The sequence below is a fragment of the Pelophylax lessonae genome (assembly GCF_965119305.1).
Source record: "Pelophylax lessonae genome assembly, chromosome: 7".
NCBI classification, from domain to species: Eukaryota; Metazoa; Chordata; class Amphibia; order Anura; family Ranidae; genus Pelophylax; species Pelophylax lessonae.
The window spans coordinates 112,199,809-112,217,316 of NC_138774.1; the positions used below are offsets into that span (position 1 = coordinate 112,199,809).

Genomic DNA, 17,508 nt, shown 5'->3' on the forward strand with positions numbered 1-17,508 from the left:
CAGCTGTTTTAATGTACCCGCTGCATTACATACAGTGCCGAGCACCGGAAGTGACGAGGGGTAGGTTTTTCTCACGGGTAGGTAATTCTCACGGAACACCTGCACAGGTTTTTATCTGTGTTCACGAATGTCTGATTCAAATCCGCCCCAGTTGCAACCTCTCGCCATGTGACTCACTACAAAGTTGCAGTCTGATCAGTGGTGGAGAAAAGACTGAGGCAATGCTTCCTCTTGCCTGCAGCACACAGCAACATCCTCTCAGCCTAGACAAGGTTACTGATGAGTGCACAGATGGCTTTTTATAAAAGGTTGAACTTTTCAGAAAGATTATATTCTGGCTGTGTGTTGTGACATTTCATGAATTTATTCTTGCAGATTTGTAAAGTTACTGAAAGGCCCATTTTAATGTTGGCTAGATTTTAGCTTTCAACTATTAATGAGCAGAATGAGAATTACAGTAATTGTTTATACCGAAATGTTATGATTTCTCTATCGCTCATTGACAGACGTAGTCTTCTTGATTCTCAAGAGCTGGGTTATGTTGTCTCCGCAGGAGTAGGACTAGGCAGAAAGACAAAAACGTTCTGGCTCCACCTTAGGGGCAGTCCCTGAGGGTATATCCTCCCTCTCTCTGCTACAGGGAATCAGTTTTTTTCTGTCTAGTCAGGAGTAAGGACCTAAGTTCCTTGCTGGGATCTTTTGGTCCTGGCAAGACTTTTTTTCTTTAAGAAAAAAAAGACATTTTTTTAGGTAGTTTTTCTCCAGTGTTTTTTCCTGTGAGATCTTCAAGCAAAATGCCGGACTGGGCGACACTTGTGGTCACCCCAGCCGGCCTACGAGCGCGCGCAGACCATGGCATTGCGCTTGGTCGGCCGCGACACATTCAAGTAAGTATGCGGGGCCGGGCGACGGGCTGGATGTTGAGATCCAGTGGTCACCCCGGTTTCTGCCTACGAGCACGTGCAGACCAGAGCTCCGCGCTGGGTCGGCCGCGACGGAGTCCCAGTGGAGGGACTGACCTTGCGAGTTAAGTCTCGCTTGGACGCCAGGAACCAGAGAGTCGAGGCGTCCGAAGTGGTCCACAAACCCCCACCCCGGTGGAGAGGGTATTGTGAAGAGAGGGTGCCTGTCGGTTCGGTATGGTGAGTAAACGTTCCCTTTTTTCCTCGTTATGAGGCAGTATGTTTTATGGGCCCCTCCATATATGGTCAGTATATATCTGATACTTACAAGTCCCCCTTGTAATACAGCATGTGTTTGTGGGAAGTGGACTTGGTTTAAGAGCTAACACTCTACCCAGCAGACTGTAACATTACAGCAGACATAGGAGGTATTATCCTACCTTATTTGTAGTGTATCTCCTGTAGATCCATATATCGCCTCTTAGCAGAGATGCAGGTGGATGTGTTGGGAAAAGGATTTCGGCGGTCCGCCGCCATTTTGCTGTAGACCTAGTGCATGTATGTCCTCGGGTCACGCCGGCCGCCATGTTTTTGGAGTCTTATGTCTCCTCTATGGGGGCGGCCATGTTTTGTGAGCCCAGCTACCTCGTGGAGAGCTGGGAACGCCGGAAGGCGTACACAGGGGGCGGAGCCACGTCCTTCTACCCGGGAAAAAGCAAACAGCTCCTTCCAGTCTGTGTAAGACAGACGCTGACTGCAGTTGGTTGGAAGCTGCACTGCATCGGTTGGTGAGCCTTGGGGGTCCCTCTCTCTCTCTCTGTGGGATCGAGAAGCAGGTACTCTGAGGGGCGCTATTACGCTAGGGGGAGACACACAAAAAAAAAAAAAAAAAAAAAAAATTTTTTTGTTTTGCTGGCAAAAGTGTCCTGAATTAACATGGACCCTGCCACTCATGTATCTCCTCCGGATCCCCTCGAGGGGTCTGCGGGATCCTCCAGCACCCCATTGACAATTGAATCATTGTCAGCTATTATGAAAACTTTTGTGTCCCGGGTGGAAGTGGCTTGTCAGGGACAGGGCGCGAGAAAGCGACCCCCGCCTAACCCCATATTATCTGAAACCTCGGATTCAGACTCTGAGCCCATTTCTGCAGTTGCAGGTACTTCATCTGGGATTGGTGTCTCGGGTCCTGTCTCTTCAGACAGTGAGGAGGATGTTTCGGCATCCGCCATAGCCCGAGAGGAAGCGTTGGTAAACGCACTCATTGTATCTGTTCAAGAGACCTTAAGGTTACAGGGTATTCCATCAGAAATAGCTGAAACTGAAATCCCTTTTGGGACTAAAAAACGCATCAAAGTGGCGAAGGTTTTTCCATTGCCCAAATGTTTTGGCAATCCAATCGAAGAAGAATGGCGTCTGCCAAAACGCACGTTTACTATTTCTAAACGCATCCGTTATTATCTAAAGGCGTTATCCGTTTGAGGAAACCCTCATTAAGAAATGGACAGAACCACCTGTGGTGGATTCACCAATTGCTAGATTGAATAAAGCCACGGTTATTCCTTTAGAAGACGCTCCGTCTTTTAAAGATCCAGTGGATCGCAAGATAGAAGCTATGTCTCGCACCATGTTTTCCTTGATTGGATCAGCTTTCAGACCTATAATGGCTATTGGTCTGGTTTCGCAGGCTGTAACTGAATGGACCAAGTGGTTACGCCGGGACTTAGAAGAGGTCCCTCAGGCGGTATCAGATTTGTTGGAACAAATGATACAGGGGTTACAGTTTGTGTGTGATGCGGCGTTAGACGCCACTCCATTATTGGCGCGAGCATCAGTCTCAGCAGTGGTTCTCAGGCGTACACTGTGGCTAAAAGGTTGGTTATCCGACCAAGGTTCCAAAAAAGCATTGGCTAATATCCCCTTTTCAGGAGAGCGTCTATTTGGAGCCAACTTAGATGAGATCATTAAGGATCTCACGGGTGGAAAGAGCACCTTTTTACCGCAAAATTTTAAAGGTAGAGGAACTCGTCAAAGACGAGGGCCTTCTTTTTCTGCTCACAAGAGGTTTTTTCGTCCCGCAGGTGAAAAAACTAAGTCCTCCAAAGCTCCTGCAGGAGGCGTCAGGGGTCGTTGGTCGGGCAAGCAAAAGCCCGCCCCCTCCAGACCTGAAGATAAACCGTCCAAAGCCTGAAGGTGCGCCCCCACCCATAACTGGGGTGGGGGGACGTCTTCGCCGGTTCCCGGATCCATGGCTTTCCAGAATCCCGGACAAATGGGTTTGCGAAGTCATAAGGTCAGGGTACAAGATCGAGTTTCGATCTCTCCCACCGGCGCGATTCTTCCCTTCCAATATCCGACTATCCTCAGATCGTTTAGAAGATCTGCGGAGAGCAGTCACAGATTTACTACAACAAGGAGTGGTAGTCCACGTTCCTTGGACAGAACGGTTTCAAGGGTTTTATTCAAACCTATTTACAATACCCAGGAAAGAGGGCAAAGTGCGTCCAATTCTGGACTTAAGAGCACTCAATTCTTTTGTCAACATAAGAAGATTCAGAATGGAGTCCATTCGCACAGTAGCAGCCTTCCTGCATCCAGGGGATGTCCTAGCGTCCATAGACATCAAGGACGCCTATCTTCACATTCCCATTTTCGCAGGACATCAGCGGTTTCTACACTTTTCCGTAGAAGAGAACCACTATCAGTTTGTGGCGTTACCTTTCGGTCTCGCCACGGCTCCGCGGGTCTTCACAAAGGTGTTGGCCCCAATGTTGGCACTTCTGCGCCAAAGAGGCATATCGATCCTTGGTTACCTAGACTATCTTCTGCTTCATGCAGAGTCTCCTCAGACCTTGCTACAAAACATAGAAATTACTATGATTTCTTTACAGGAATTCGGGTGGCTGGTGAACCAGCAAAAGTCATTTCTGGTTCCCACCCAGAGGCTCGAATATCTGGGTCTAATTTTAGACACAGTCAGGACAAGAGTTTTTCTTCCAGTAGGGAAACTCCGAAAGATTCAATCAGCAGTCCAGTTGTTACTGTCCAACAGCTGGTCTTCCCTTCGGACTTGCATGAGGGTTCTGGGGTTGATGGTGGCTTCGTTCGAAGCAGTCCCATTTGCCCAGTCCCATACCCGAATTCTTCAGCAAGAGATTCTTCTCAGATGGAATCGGAATCCGGAATCCCTGGACAATCAGATCCGATTGAGCAAACAGACCAGAGAGTCTCTGGTCTGGTGGCTTCGGTCTCCGATGCTCAGCCAGGGAAAGTCATTTCTGCCAATATATTGGACGATAGTGACCACGGATGCCAGTCTATCCGGATGGGGAGGAATTCTCGGTCAATTATCTGTCCAGGGACTTTGGTCCCTGGAAGAATCCAGGTTACCGATAAATGTATTGGAACTGAGAGCGATCAGACTTTCTGATTCACTGGACCGAGCAGCTCCAGGGCAGCCCGGTTCGGATCCAGTCGGACAATGCCACGGCCGTGGCTTATGTCAATCACCAGGGGGGCACCAAGAGTGCCCGAGCGGCCAAAGAAGTGGCTTGCATTCTTCGCTGGGCGGAACGATTTGTTCCAGCAATCTCTGCGGTGTTCATTCCGGGGGTGGAGAATTGGCAGGCAGATTATCTCAGCCGTCAGACTCTGGATCAGGGGGAATGGTCCCTCCATCCAGACGTTTTCCACCAGTTGTGCCTACGGTGGGGCACCCCAGATGTGGATCTGTTGGCATCACGATTCAACAGGAAAGTTCAGAGATTCGTAGCTCGCTCCCGCGATCCTCTAGCAGAAACCGCAGACGCACTGATCGCCCCGTGGGGGCAATACCAGCTAATATATGCCTTCCCTCCTCTCGCGTTACTGCCAAGACTTCTTCGCAGGATAGAGGAGGAAGGAATTCCAGTAATTCTGGTAGCTCCGGACTGGCCTCGTCGAGCTTGGTACGCCGACGTGGTCAGACTGGTGGCGGATGTCCCGTGGAGACTTCCTCTCAGGGAGGACCTACTGTCTCAGGGACCGATCTTCCATCCTGCTTTACGATCGCTGGCTTTAACGGCCTGGCTATTGAGACCCAGGTGCTGAAGGACAAAGGTTTGTCAGCTTCAGTTATTCCTACTCTAGTTGAAGCAAGGAAAGCGACTTCCAGAAAGATTTATCATCGCACATGGAAGTCCTACATTGCATGGTGTGAACCGTTGGGGTTCCGTCCTCGGTCTTATTCGATTAGTCGAATATTAGCTTTTCTGCAACAAGGGGTTGAGCAGAAACTGGCCTTGAGTACTATCAAGGGTCAGGTCTCAGCGTTGGCTATCTTCTTTCAGAAGCCTTTAGCTACTCATTCCTTGGTGCGGAATTTCATCCAGGGGGTGCGACATCTGGCTCCGCCAGTGCGCGCGCCGTTACCCCCCTGGGATCTTAATTTAGTGTTGTCGGTTCTTCAGAAACCTCCCTTTGAAGATATTAGGGAGATTCCTCTACCCACGTTGTCCCAGAAGGTGGCCTTCTTGGTCGCTATTACTTCTGCACGCAGGGTGTCAGAACTGGCCGCATTATCTTGTCATTCACCATATCTGGTGGTTCATAGAGATAAGGTGGTTCTTCGTCCGAATCCATCCTTCCTACCAAAAGTGGTTTCAGAATTTCATCTGAATGAAGAAATTGTATTCCCTTCCCTGTGTCCTAAGCCCAGTCATCCTCGGGAGTTTGCTTTACACTCCTTGGATGTGGTCCGGGCAATCAGGGTATACTTGAAAACGACAGACTCGTTTCGCAAGACGGATTCACTTTTTGTGATCCCAGATGCACCCAAAAAGGGGTTGCCTGCATCTGCCGCGACCATTTCCAGATGGATCAGACAGACGGTAGTACAGGCTTATTCTATTAAGGGTCGGGAGCCCCCGTTCCCTGTTAAGGCGCACTCCACTCGGGCACTTAGTGCGTCATGGGCCTTTCGCCATCAGGCGTCAGTGGTCCAGGTGTGCAAGGCGGCTACCTGGTCGTCGGTGCATACCTTTACTAAACATTATAAAGTTGATGTAATGGCATCGTCTGATGCCTCGTTTGGCCGCAAGGTTTTGCAGGCCGCAATTTGAGGAGACCAGTGGTCTACCTCGAGGCTTTTTTCCGTTGGAAAATTTTTCTTTAGTCTCATTCTTTGTTTATAATGAGCCTTTAAAACTTCTAGTTTGGCACCGGTTGGGCCTTCTAGATTGGATTTGATTTTGTCAATCCCACCCCTCATTTGTGGCACTGCTTCTGGATGTCCCAGCTCTTGAGAATCAAGAAGACTACGTCTGTCAATGAGCGATAGAGAAAAATGGATTTTTGTAAGATCTTACCGTAAAATCCTTTTCCCTTAAGCTCATTGACAGACGTAGTACCCGCCCCTCTATCATTGAGTTGGGTTGGGTTAAATTCTCTGTACTGCTTTAAAACAGAACTGATTCCCTGTAGCAGAGAGAGGGAGGATATACCCTCAGGGACTGCCCCTAAGGTGGAGCCAGAACGTTTTTGTCTTTCTGCCTAGTCCTACTCCTGCGGAGACAACATAACCCAGCTCTTGAGAATCAAGAAGACTACGTCTGTCAATGAGCTTAAGAGAAAAGGATTTTACGGTAAGATCTTACAAAAATCCATTTTTTTCAATATGTTCAGTTTTTTAATGTGTTTTTTTTCCCTGTATTTTTTTTTTTTTTTCTCTGCCCTGCAGATTTGCTGCAGTTGGAAGTTGTTTATTTAGAGAAGCTCTGACTGTGAGGTTATCTAACAATATTGTGTTTTGTTCCGTTTTTAGATCTGGACGGCAGTGGATGCATCTCAGATCATGAGCTTCATGCTCTATTTAAGGAAGCAAACCTTCCTCTTCCTGGATACAAAGTGCGAGAGATCATTCAGAAGCTGATGAATGAGGGAGACAAAAATAAGGATGGGAAGATATGCTTTGAAGAATTTGTTTTTGTAAGACCTGTTTTCTATGTTGAAGTGACGCAATGTTTTTTCCTTGTTGTATATGCAGACAGGCCATTGTGGATTCTTCAGTCTTAGAAAAATGTAAACACACACCTGGCCAAAACAGGCGTGCAAAAATTGTATGTTAGACCTAAAGTGGAATTCCCAGCTAACCCCTAACTAATTTTAAAAGTTCTCCCCCCCCCCCCCCCCCCCTCTGACACCTGTGCTCGCTAACCTGTGAATGAAAATTGTACTATATTATTTATACTGGGACCAGAGTGGCCTGAAAATAGGTACATATATACATCTCTCTCACACAACTTAGTCAGCATAGGTGTTAAGGAAGGGTGGGGGCATTTTTAAGATTGGGTTTATCCTGGAATGCCACTTTAACCACTTGGCCTCCGGAAGATTTACCCCTCCATGACCAGGCCATTTTTAGCGATATGGCACTGTTACTTTAACTGACAATTGCAAACCTGTACCCAAATAAAATTTATGTCCCTTTTTCCCACAAATAGAGCTTTCTTTTGGTCGTATTTTATCACCGCTGTTTTTATTTTCTGCGATATAAACAAAAAAAAAAAAATACTAACCATTTTGGAAAAAAAAAAAAAAAATACTTTCTGCTACAAAACATACCCAGTAAAAAAAAGAAAAAAAAAATTGAAATTTTTTTTTCAGTGACACTAATACAGTGATCAGTGCTAAAAAAAAATCTGCTGTCACTGTATGGAGGGAAGGGTTAACAGGGGCAATCAAAGGGTTAACTGTATGCCTAGCCATTGTTTTAATAATCTGTGGGGGATGCTTTTGCAGAGGATCCATGCCTTCCCTCCTGTCAGAATGACAACCTACCTTGTTTACCTAGGCAGATTTTCCTTCTGTCTTTCTGGCTGATGAACGGCAGGTGTTGGTAAACATCATGTCTGCGGTACCCCGCTTAACGGCTCCCGCTGTGTCTAATTACAGAAAAAACGAGCTGCCGCCGGCACGCGTTCGCGCCTCCTACCTGGAAATGGGGGGGATCACCTATATACAGGGCGGTCGATAAGTGGTTAATCAAGCAAGAAAGTCTGTACTAATTTCACATTCCTCGCAGCAGGTTAAATGCATAGAATTCCCCAATTTTGCTGAAACAAAGCTTATTTAAGGCTAGCAGCCTACGCTAGATCACATTAACTATTTTAGCAAATGTCATCATTGTTAGGTTGCTAAATGCCAACGCCACCAAAAACTGTTTGGTAAGCTGATGCGGTAAACTAAATGAAATGCTGGTTTATTGTGACCCTTCTGGTAGGAGAAAAAAATCCCAGGACTGTCCAGCTATCATGGCAAATTTCCTGCATTGGATTCTCCTTTATACAAAATAAGCAGATAATTCAAGTGTATGTCCAGCCTTACAGTTGTGGACAGAACGAGGAAGCTGAAAAATTCATTGAGACCGTGTATGTACCTGAAGTTAGTGATTGTAAACCCTAGCACCTTGTAAAACCACCCATTCGGGTTAGATATTCTATCCATTTTCAATAGAAATGAAAAGGCAAAACGTGTATAGATATAAAAAACATAAAACACCCCCCACTTTTTTTTTTTGTTATAAGTAATTACATTCCCTCTGTTCTCAGCTGCGTATGAGCTGGGGGAGGAGAAACAGCACTACACTGAGCTTTCCAGTGAAAGGCTGTGCAGGGTTAGCATGTCAGGACAAGTCTGATCATTGGAGTAGAGCAGGCTTTTTCCAGCACAGCTATGGCACTTTTCCACCAAGTACCAGCTCAGCTCCACTTTGCCCTGCTTGGCTCTGTTTGGTTTTCCACTGCATGGTACCGCATGGTACGGTGTTGGAACGGTTTGCTTTTCCACTAAAGTAAAGTGGGTGGGATAACAATGATTCTCTGACCAAACAGTCAAGGCTGCATGCAAAGTATTGTGGGATATGGTACCGGTACGGCCCTCTTGGAACCACAACCGAGGTGGTACTGTTTAAGCGAGCCGCACCGTTCGGTTCCATGTAGTGGAGAAGCGCCACCGTACCGTTCCAACACCATACCATGCAGTGGAAAAGCGCAAAAGCGAGCCGAACCGTTCGGTTCCATGCAGTGGAAAAGCACCTCTAGAGAATGTAGTATAGTGTGTTCTCCTGCTTATGCTTCATGTACTCTGGCAGCTCCTAAATTTGGCTTTAGGAGCTTTTGGCGTTATGTTTTTTGCCAAAGCTCCTAAACTCCACTCCATAAAAGATTGTGTTCATGCATGTACACAAAGTCTTTTAGCAGAATTTAGGAGCTGCCACGTTTTAAGTGAGGTTAAACCTCCCTTTCCTGAACACAAAGAATCACATTCAGGATAGGAGCGTTTTGACCGCAGGCTTGGTAAAATGCAAATTGCGGCAGAACATAGTGTTTTTGGCGTGTTTTGCTTTTTCACGATTAGGGTAGGCTAGTGTACATGTAGTCTTAGTGTGGTCAGTTTTAATAGGAAAGCAGAATGACTGGCAGGAACACCATTGATTTCACCCAAAGGAAGCAATACAAAGAGAACAGGATACTTTCTTATAAAAGCACATGGTACAGCAGGCACATATCGGGAATATGAAATGTTGGGTTTACATATTCTTTAACTTGGTATTAATATTGTAAAATAGCCTGTATTGGGAGAGCGAATAGCAGCACAATGAGCAAGTCAGTTGTGTTCATGTGCCAACAATAAGCATGTTGATAAGAGGAGAGAGCAGAGAGATGACCTAATCAGTCTGCTGCCATTTCACGGTCCTTTCACAGACTGGGGAAGGGATAAGACCTGTAAGTGTTACCCAACTGCAGCAAAGAAAAGTTAGGTCTTCTGCCCTGACCGACAGGGCCGTACTTTGTGACAGAGCTGTTTAGATCTCAGGACTGGATATATAAACATGCAAATCCTTTGGCGGGTATAAAGACTTTCTAATAGGTATTTTATCAGTGCGTTTTTTTTTTTTTTTTGCTCGCTGTTTAACTTTAAAATGTTGATACGGCTGCAATACTGTGCTGGCTAGTAATTGTTTAGGTTTATTGACTTCTAGTAATAGGTGAATAACGATGAACAAGTACTGGTAGGCTATTGATACCCAATAGCCTGCCAGTACTTGTTCATCATGATTCACCTATTACTAGAAGTCAATAAACCTAAACAATTACTAGCCAGCACAGTCCTACCACTGACTAGGAATGAAGGCTAGAACTTGCAGTGCTAGAATGACTGGAAGGCTTCCATAGTGATTCGTAGCTCCTACAATGGCAGTGTTTACAGCTGGTCTTTGATGGAGTGTGAACGTAATATATTTATGTTGACACTATCCCTGAGTATTTGACAGACCTACAGCTCTACAACCAGCTAATCGCACAGTGCATTCTGAAATGTACTTTCTGGGTTATAGGTCTCTGCAGGAGATCTGTGTGTTGGCCAAGCTGTGTTTCTGGGCTGGGGCTGGGAAAAAAAGTTCTTTTGAAACCATTAACTCCTTGTGTTTTTGTAGTATAAAGGAAACATATGGCAGATTCTGAGAAGTACCAGCATGAAGCCGGTCATACCTGCTATGTTCAATTTAATATCCGGCTGCTGCTCTCTGTTAAAACGTTGACCAGACGGAACTGGCAGACTTTCAATTGATGTCCACCTGCTTAGACTGTGATCTTATCTGCTGAGCAGTTGATGGGTTATTTCGATTTAGTTCAGACTTAGTTCAGACATTGTCTAACCTTGCTTGACAAACCAAGGGGTAGTTATTCCTTATCCTCCCAGACGTTTTTTGAATTTGGAGTGTTACAAAGATTTTTAAATACATAATACTGATTTGAACCGCCAGAAGGGTTTGCTGTTTAAATTTATATTACTGTTGCAGAATAATCAGTACTCAACCATATAGCAGAAGTCTGCACATATTCAGAATGGTGGTACTTACCAGACTGTTATAAAATCAATATTATCCTGCCTGCTCATCTTCCAGTGAATCAGCACTCTGACTCATTATTAAATGAACAGTCAGGTTCCATAGGAAGCTGCAAAACTAGCACAGGAAATAGTGGTCTCATGTGACTGTCTACCCAGTGTGATCAGGGTGTGCAGGGTCACAATATGGGATGAAGAGTTACTAATCCTTTGGCAGGAAAACAATATACACACAGGTCTGTGCAAACAAATCTGCAATAGTGCTAAAGGTGGAAAACTTGCTAAATTTTCTCTAAGCCCCATTCAGACTATGCATTGCATTAAAGCACTTGCGTTAATTAGGTGCACTGTTAAGGCAGCCCCTTAATTTTGAATATGCTAGCAGTGTACTCGAATACCCCAAAAATCATTCATACTCCATTTAACGTAGGCCACCACAGCACATGCAGTTTTTTTGGCTGCTCCTGTGTAGTTTGGGGTGGCATTCAAAATAATTGGCATAAAACACTTGCACCACTGTACATGTGTTTCTACGCATTAAATGTGACTATCTGAATGTACCATTAATCTGAGTTCTGTGCACTTCACTGTAAGAAGTTTTACATTTTTTTGTAGGTATTTCCGTAACTCCCAACTAGAAATTAAAAAAAAACAGGATGCACACATCCTGACAATACATAGGAATATTGATAATTATGTCTTCTTGTGCCTGCCCTTTCAAGAAGGAGATAGATCTAGAGAAAGATAATGCTTATTTCAGGTTTAGTGCATTTAGCTGAAAGCATCATATCTACGCTTTTTACAACTAGAACATTATAATTTTGGTCAGTGCAGCGGGAAAATTAAATATCTACAATTCGGATACTCAACCAGTGGTAATAGAACCCAAGAAAGTGTTTCTGATTTTCAGTTGGTACCATTGCTTACAAAAATGTATTTTACAGTGCTTCATAACAAGAACGTAGTTTATAATTTATAAGCAGCCTTGATACTGTAGATGCACGCACCTCAGCTTATCTCAGATACGCTGATCCATGACATGGCTTGGTAATTACCTTGTAAAGTTGTACTTCATTGCATCTGAGAACAACTCACTTACAGCACTGATTTTGTCCTCACTGATCCTATATTTTAAGAGACCAAAAGTCATTTTCTCCCACCTTGTTTACTTACATTTTTCGCCAAATCCATTAAAGGAGAATTCCACCTTCTGCATTAAGGAAATACAATAAATACACCCACTTTACAAAAGGCAAAAATGTGCAGTTTTATGTAGCAAGGTTTCCAGGCCTGAGGTGGGTCTGCCATTGTTACCGGTTACCTCTCCAGGCCATGTGAGCTGCGGCCCTGGGTGTGAGAACTGAGACATTGGCAACTCCGGCATCTTTTGTATGGTTGTTTTATTGTAGATTTAGGGGATGGGAGAAGGGAATGAGTGGGATATTCCTTTAGGCTCGACTAAGTACAACTTGGGACTTTCTCAGGAAAATGTCTAACGCTGTCTTGACACTAGCCGACGCCAGCCAACACTCACTGACGCTCAGAACACACTAACTTGAATGAAGTGCTAGATCCTCGACCTTGAGTCTAGAAGATCCAGCACTGTAGAACAATGAGCTACGGACACTGCTGTACCGCAAAGTCACTAACTTCCTCCCCAGCCTTGCACTGGCTTGAGGTAGACTATTGTGAAATCCTGTATGGCTGCAACTCTCAACTAAGACACTGCACACGGTCTCTTCAGGGCCCAAACTGTAGGTACCCCCTCTATCACTTCAGGGTCCTCTGACTAGGTACCCCCTTTACAGCTAGCTGACACTTGGATCCTAGAACCTTCTCCGGAGTGGTCCCCACTGACTCTAGGCAGACCCCCAGGGGCAATCCTCAGTACTCACGACCTGTGTAGGCTTTCCTGGGACTATACCCCCTCTTGCTCTCCACTGGTTCTCAGCACACCGGATCCCCCTCAGCTCAACTCAGCACTCTGCATTCTCCGGCAGCACCTGAGACATCCACCTCCTCTGACAGGAGGAGAGACAGCCGTCCTCTCCCTCCTGGGACTCTGCTTCCCGCCAAAGACAATGAGTCATGCTCTCCCTCAAACTTATACCCACTACCAGAATCCTTTGTGGCAGAATCTGCCTTCTGGGGTAGTTACAAGCCTGAATGTATCCCTGATTGGGTTTCCTCCACTGCCCTATGAGAAGCCTCTCACAGAGCCAGTGGGGAGACTCCCCCCATTCAGCAGACACACCTGGAAACCTTGACGCCCTACTAATAGAAATCATGGCTTTGCTGTTAGGCAGACAAAGCCCACTATACATTTACCTAGCACCTACCTGTAGGGTGCTACATTTAGGTTGTGCTTGCAAAGCAATATAACTGCAATCTGTGGACTCAGATGGTTAGCTACAGAACTGAACGAAGTATCCGTGAACGGCAAGTGCAGTGATATCGCCACACTTTTGGACCATTAAGAAGATCTATGATGGCAAATGGGATTTGTAGTATTTTCATTCACAACGTCTAAAAAATGACTTTTGTGGTTGTGTGGGTAGAGCCACACACAGCTTTGTCGATTTCAAATTTGACAGCTTGCTGTAGGGAGAACTCCACAATCCTTTAAAAGAAGGGGGTGTTGGGGCGCTGTGGACGACAGTTCATGGTACACCCTAAATATGTTTGAAAAATGGTCAGGAAGGTGGAATTGGCTTTTAAACATGGTTTTCTAGTTTTGTATGGCTGGTATACTGGCTAATTCCCAGTTTATATGTCTGCCATTTCTGATAATTCTAGGAGTTCATGGTGTATGTGGTGCAAATATGCCCAAAGAACTGAAAATGAGCCGTACAGGACTGCTGCTCTGTGGTGGTATGGTGGCAGAGGTGGGTGATTTGAGTCACATGACTTGACTTGGGTCAGACTTCACCAGTTTGAGGAATTGAGACTTGCTTGACTAAATTTAATAAGAGACTCGACTTGACTGACTTGGTATTCATGACTTGAGACTTTGACTTGAGACATATGACTCGAAATGACTTTACTTTTTTAAGTTAATAAATATTTGCATTTTCTCAAGATGTGTTAAAGCAAAATGAATGTGCCTGTTATGTTTCTGACACCACAGTCACTTAAAACACCTCAGTGTGTTCTGATTTTTAGGACACTGGCTGTTTAACAATGGAAATACTTAACATGTTTTTAGTGACTGTGGTGTTGAAACATCACCGGACGAAGGATTTTGAGCGGTTTGGGCATTCAAAGTGTTTCTTTAATATGCCAAGAAAAAAAGCACTAAGCAGTTTTGTTAATGTTGAAAATAAAACAAAACCTTTCCTGACCACTGACTTTTAACTGATTTAAAGGTGAAAATTGGGGTAGATCAGTATTTTTACTTGATTTGTGACTTGACCAAAATAAATGACTTGACTTGCTTGACTTCTAGCAGGGACTTGACTTGACTTGCTTTTCGCCACAGTAACTTGGGACTTGCTTGAGACTTGAAGGTTAAGACTTCAGACTTGCTTGTGACTTGCACATGTGTGACTTACTCCCATGTCTGTATGGTGGGGGACCTGGCTGCAGCATTTTTTTTTTGTCATCTGTCAAGACTCTGTAGAGTGCGGTTGACATTTTTACACTCTCCAATTAGGATACCTTGCTTGTATTCTGGAATTAGAGCTTTTTAGACACCTAATTGTTCCTTATTCCTGAGGAGGCTGCTTTTTGGCTAGAAGGAAAAAACAGCCATGCATGTTCAGAAGTCATGGCTGATGATTAAATTAGGAGGCGTTCTCATATTTGTTGGGCAGACCTCAATTAACTTCCTCTGCCTTGCACTTCTGGGGCATGTTCCAGCCTGTCACCTAACAACTTGTCAACTCCAGGAGGTCCCTGGAGTGCGGGTTAAGGAGATATGTTGTCACTCTAACTCTTACCTTTTCTGTCTTGTCAAGTAATGTTGTCTATGGTTATATAGAACTTTGGGCATTTCATGTGACAGAATGCTTTTAGTTTAGTCATGGTGAACAGACTACTTATTTGCCACTTACTGATGCTGTTCGTTTTTTCTATTTCTTTTTTTTTTTTCATTCCATTTTCTTGGTATTTCAAGTGACAGGCAAGTCTAATGCTTATACTTTTTTTTTTTCTCTTTCGGTTTTCATTCCTAGAGTACGTTATTGTCTCCGTCTGCCTTACTTTAAAAGAAAATGTTACTTTTAGAAGAAAACTTTACTTTTAGTAAAGTTCTTCTTCAAGAGTTAATTTACATCTTTGCAGTGCATAGAGCATATGCGCATTAATGCATGTTTTGTTGCGCATTAAAGTGGATCCAAAGGCTAAAGGTTTTTCACTTTAACGCATATCTGCATTAAGGTAAAAATCCTTTTAGTTGCAGACTCTGAAAGAACTCTGTTGGATACCATATGTGGTGATCTCAGGATTCTGATTGTTGAACTTTACAATAGTGAGTGAAGGATCTGATCTTAGCACAATTGCAGTGTTTGCTGGATAGCATTCAGAGCTCGCTGATTGGTTTCAGTTCTTGCCTGGGATTACTTTCAAGTACAGCAGTGCTGACCCACGAATTTCTAACACCTACTTAAATGTAAAAGTTGTTCTCTAAAACAGAAAAAACCGAGAATAAAGTACAGAAGGGTTTGTATGTGAAACGTATAAATAAAATACAAAGGTAGAAATGCTTTGAACACACTGACATCAGCTGCTTAACAGAATCGTCTGCCATGGTGCTTTGGGGTTATAAAGATTAGTGTCATCTGGTGAGCAGAAGGCTACTGAACAGATGCTGGTATCTTTCAGTATATGGTTATCAGAAGTAAGCGCCATTTCTGTTCAGCTTGGGCACCTTGTGTTCTGTTGTAACAAAATTATATCTATCTTTTTGTTAGACAGGTGTCACCAGAACAGGAGCCCCAGTTGGAAGATTTTATTTATTTCCCCCTTCATTCCAGTTTCGATTATAAATATTGGAATTGTGGAATTCCCATCACATTTTGTCCCAGCAACAATGTTTAAAAAGACAAATAAAGGTGAATTTCCTCATTAAGGACAGACCCAATAAAAACATCACAGGGGTTGTTGTATCGGTTCCCTTTCATATAGTTTTGATACTTTAAAATTGGTATCATTGAATATGCATAAAAATAATCTAATTTTGAAATGGCTAAATGACCCTTAAAAGAAAATTTTAGCGTGGGGAAAAAAGGGGGTTACCAGTGCTGATCTGTCCTTGTGAATAGGTGTTAAAGGGTGCGACAAACTGGTGGTTAGCATTGGCGGACTCCATATATTCCTTTTGTCCAAATGCCTTTTGTTTGGGTATCTTTAAACCAGTGGCTGTCAACTCTTTGGATATAGGAGGCCTAATGTGTGGCCCCCTGGCCATCACCAAAGGATTGTGTTACAGGAGGTAAGTCTGTAGGAGCCCCATAGCATGTGTCAAAGGACTGCTTGTGACCCATGGACTTTAGGTTGAGCGCTAGGGCTTTAGACCCTCAGTCTACTAACCTTTAATGCTAGATATGGTAGCATTATTTATTACACCGTACTTGGCCACAAGTTTACCTACACCAGTGATATTTGGTAAAACGTGAGCATTTGCTGACTGTGGTAACAGATTCTTGACCTGTGACCCTCGTGGAATGTTCTCTGAACTGTGCCGCATTTGTTTCCCTTGTTAAGCCTGGAGTAAAAACAAAGGCATGCCATGCTGGTGTTCTGAGAGGCCCATACATTGCCCTTGACCTAAACCGTTTGCATTTTTATTTAGTAGTGGCTTGGATAACTGTAGGGGCTATGCTGTACAATTGTACAGCTGCAAAATCTGTGTAAAGATTTTTTTTTTTTTTTTATACCAACTTGGCTGTAAGTCAGACTTTGCAGATCTCAAATGGGCACCTTTCAATTCCCAGCAGCTTGGTACAAGACTGCTTTACTCTTCAATTACACCTTTTTTGTTTGACATATTTCACAGTCTAATAAGTGTATTTCAAGTTTTCAGTCTAGCCTAGGGCCCAATGCACACTGGAGGTTCTAAAAAAGCTAGTAGCTTTATCTGTAGAATGCTGCGTTTAAAAATGCAAGTTTTTTTTTTAGCAGATTTCAGCGTTTTTATTTTTTATAGAAAACTATGCTTCCATAAAATCTTATGGCTCAATAGCCATATTTTTCAGAGTTAAAGCATTTTTACAGCTGAAAAACTCCCCTCAAACCCACTAGTTCTGGGGGGGAGGGGGGGGATTCCAACCAGAAAATGCTCCTGCCAAAAACTGCTGATAAAAGCCTATGTGTGAATGGATACAAAGGATAACATGCTGGGGAGTTTATTGGCTGTAGAAAAAAGCCAAAAACAGCCTGTGTTCGTGAGGCCCAAGAAAGCGCATATTGCTAGGACTTGGCAAATATACCAGCCTTTACATAGTGTAATCCCTTGCCTTTTTTTTTTTTTTTTTTTTTGGAAGTAACCGTCTCCTCTTAGACTGTTATCAATGTATCCGTCCACCCCATCTATAAAAAAAAAAAAACTTTACAGGGGTCCCATTCCTTCACTACATTCTTCAAAACTAAAAAAAAGTTTTTACTAGTATGTCAATTAGAGTAACCTATAGTAACCAGTGCAATTTCTCTTTTTTTTTTTTTTTTTTTTAGTATGCATCGCATACTAGCTCATTATGAAATACTTACCTTAGAACAAACCGCC

General features: G+C 43.9%; 1 protein-coding gene across 1 annotated transcript in view; it reads left to right on the plus strand.

Moving 5' to 3' along the window:
• The window catches only part of PLS3 (plastin 3), a 254,813-nt gene that overhangs the window by 128,471 nt on the left and 108,834 nt on the right, over positions 1-17,508 (plus strand). The window contains exon 4 of the mRNA XM_082264386.1: positions 6,703-6,866. Coding sequence (XP_082120512.1) covers positions 6,703-6,866 — 164 coding nt within the window. The remainder of the gene's footprint in view (positions 1-6,702; positions 6,867-17,508) is intronic.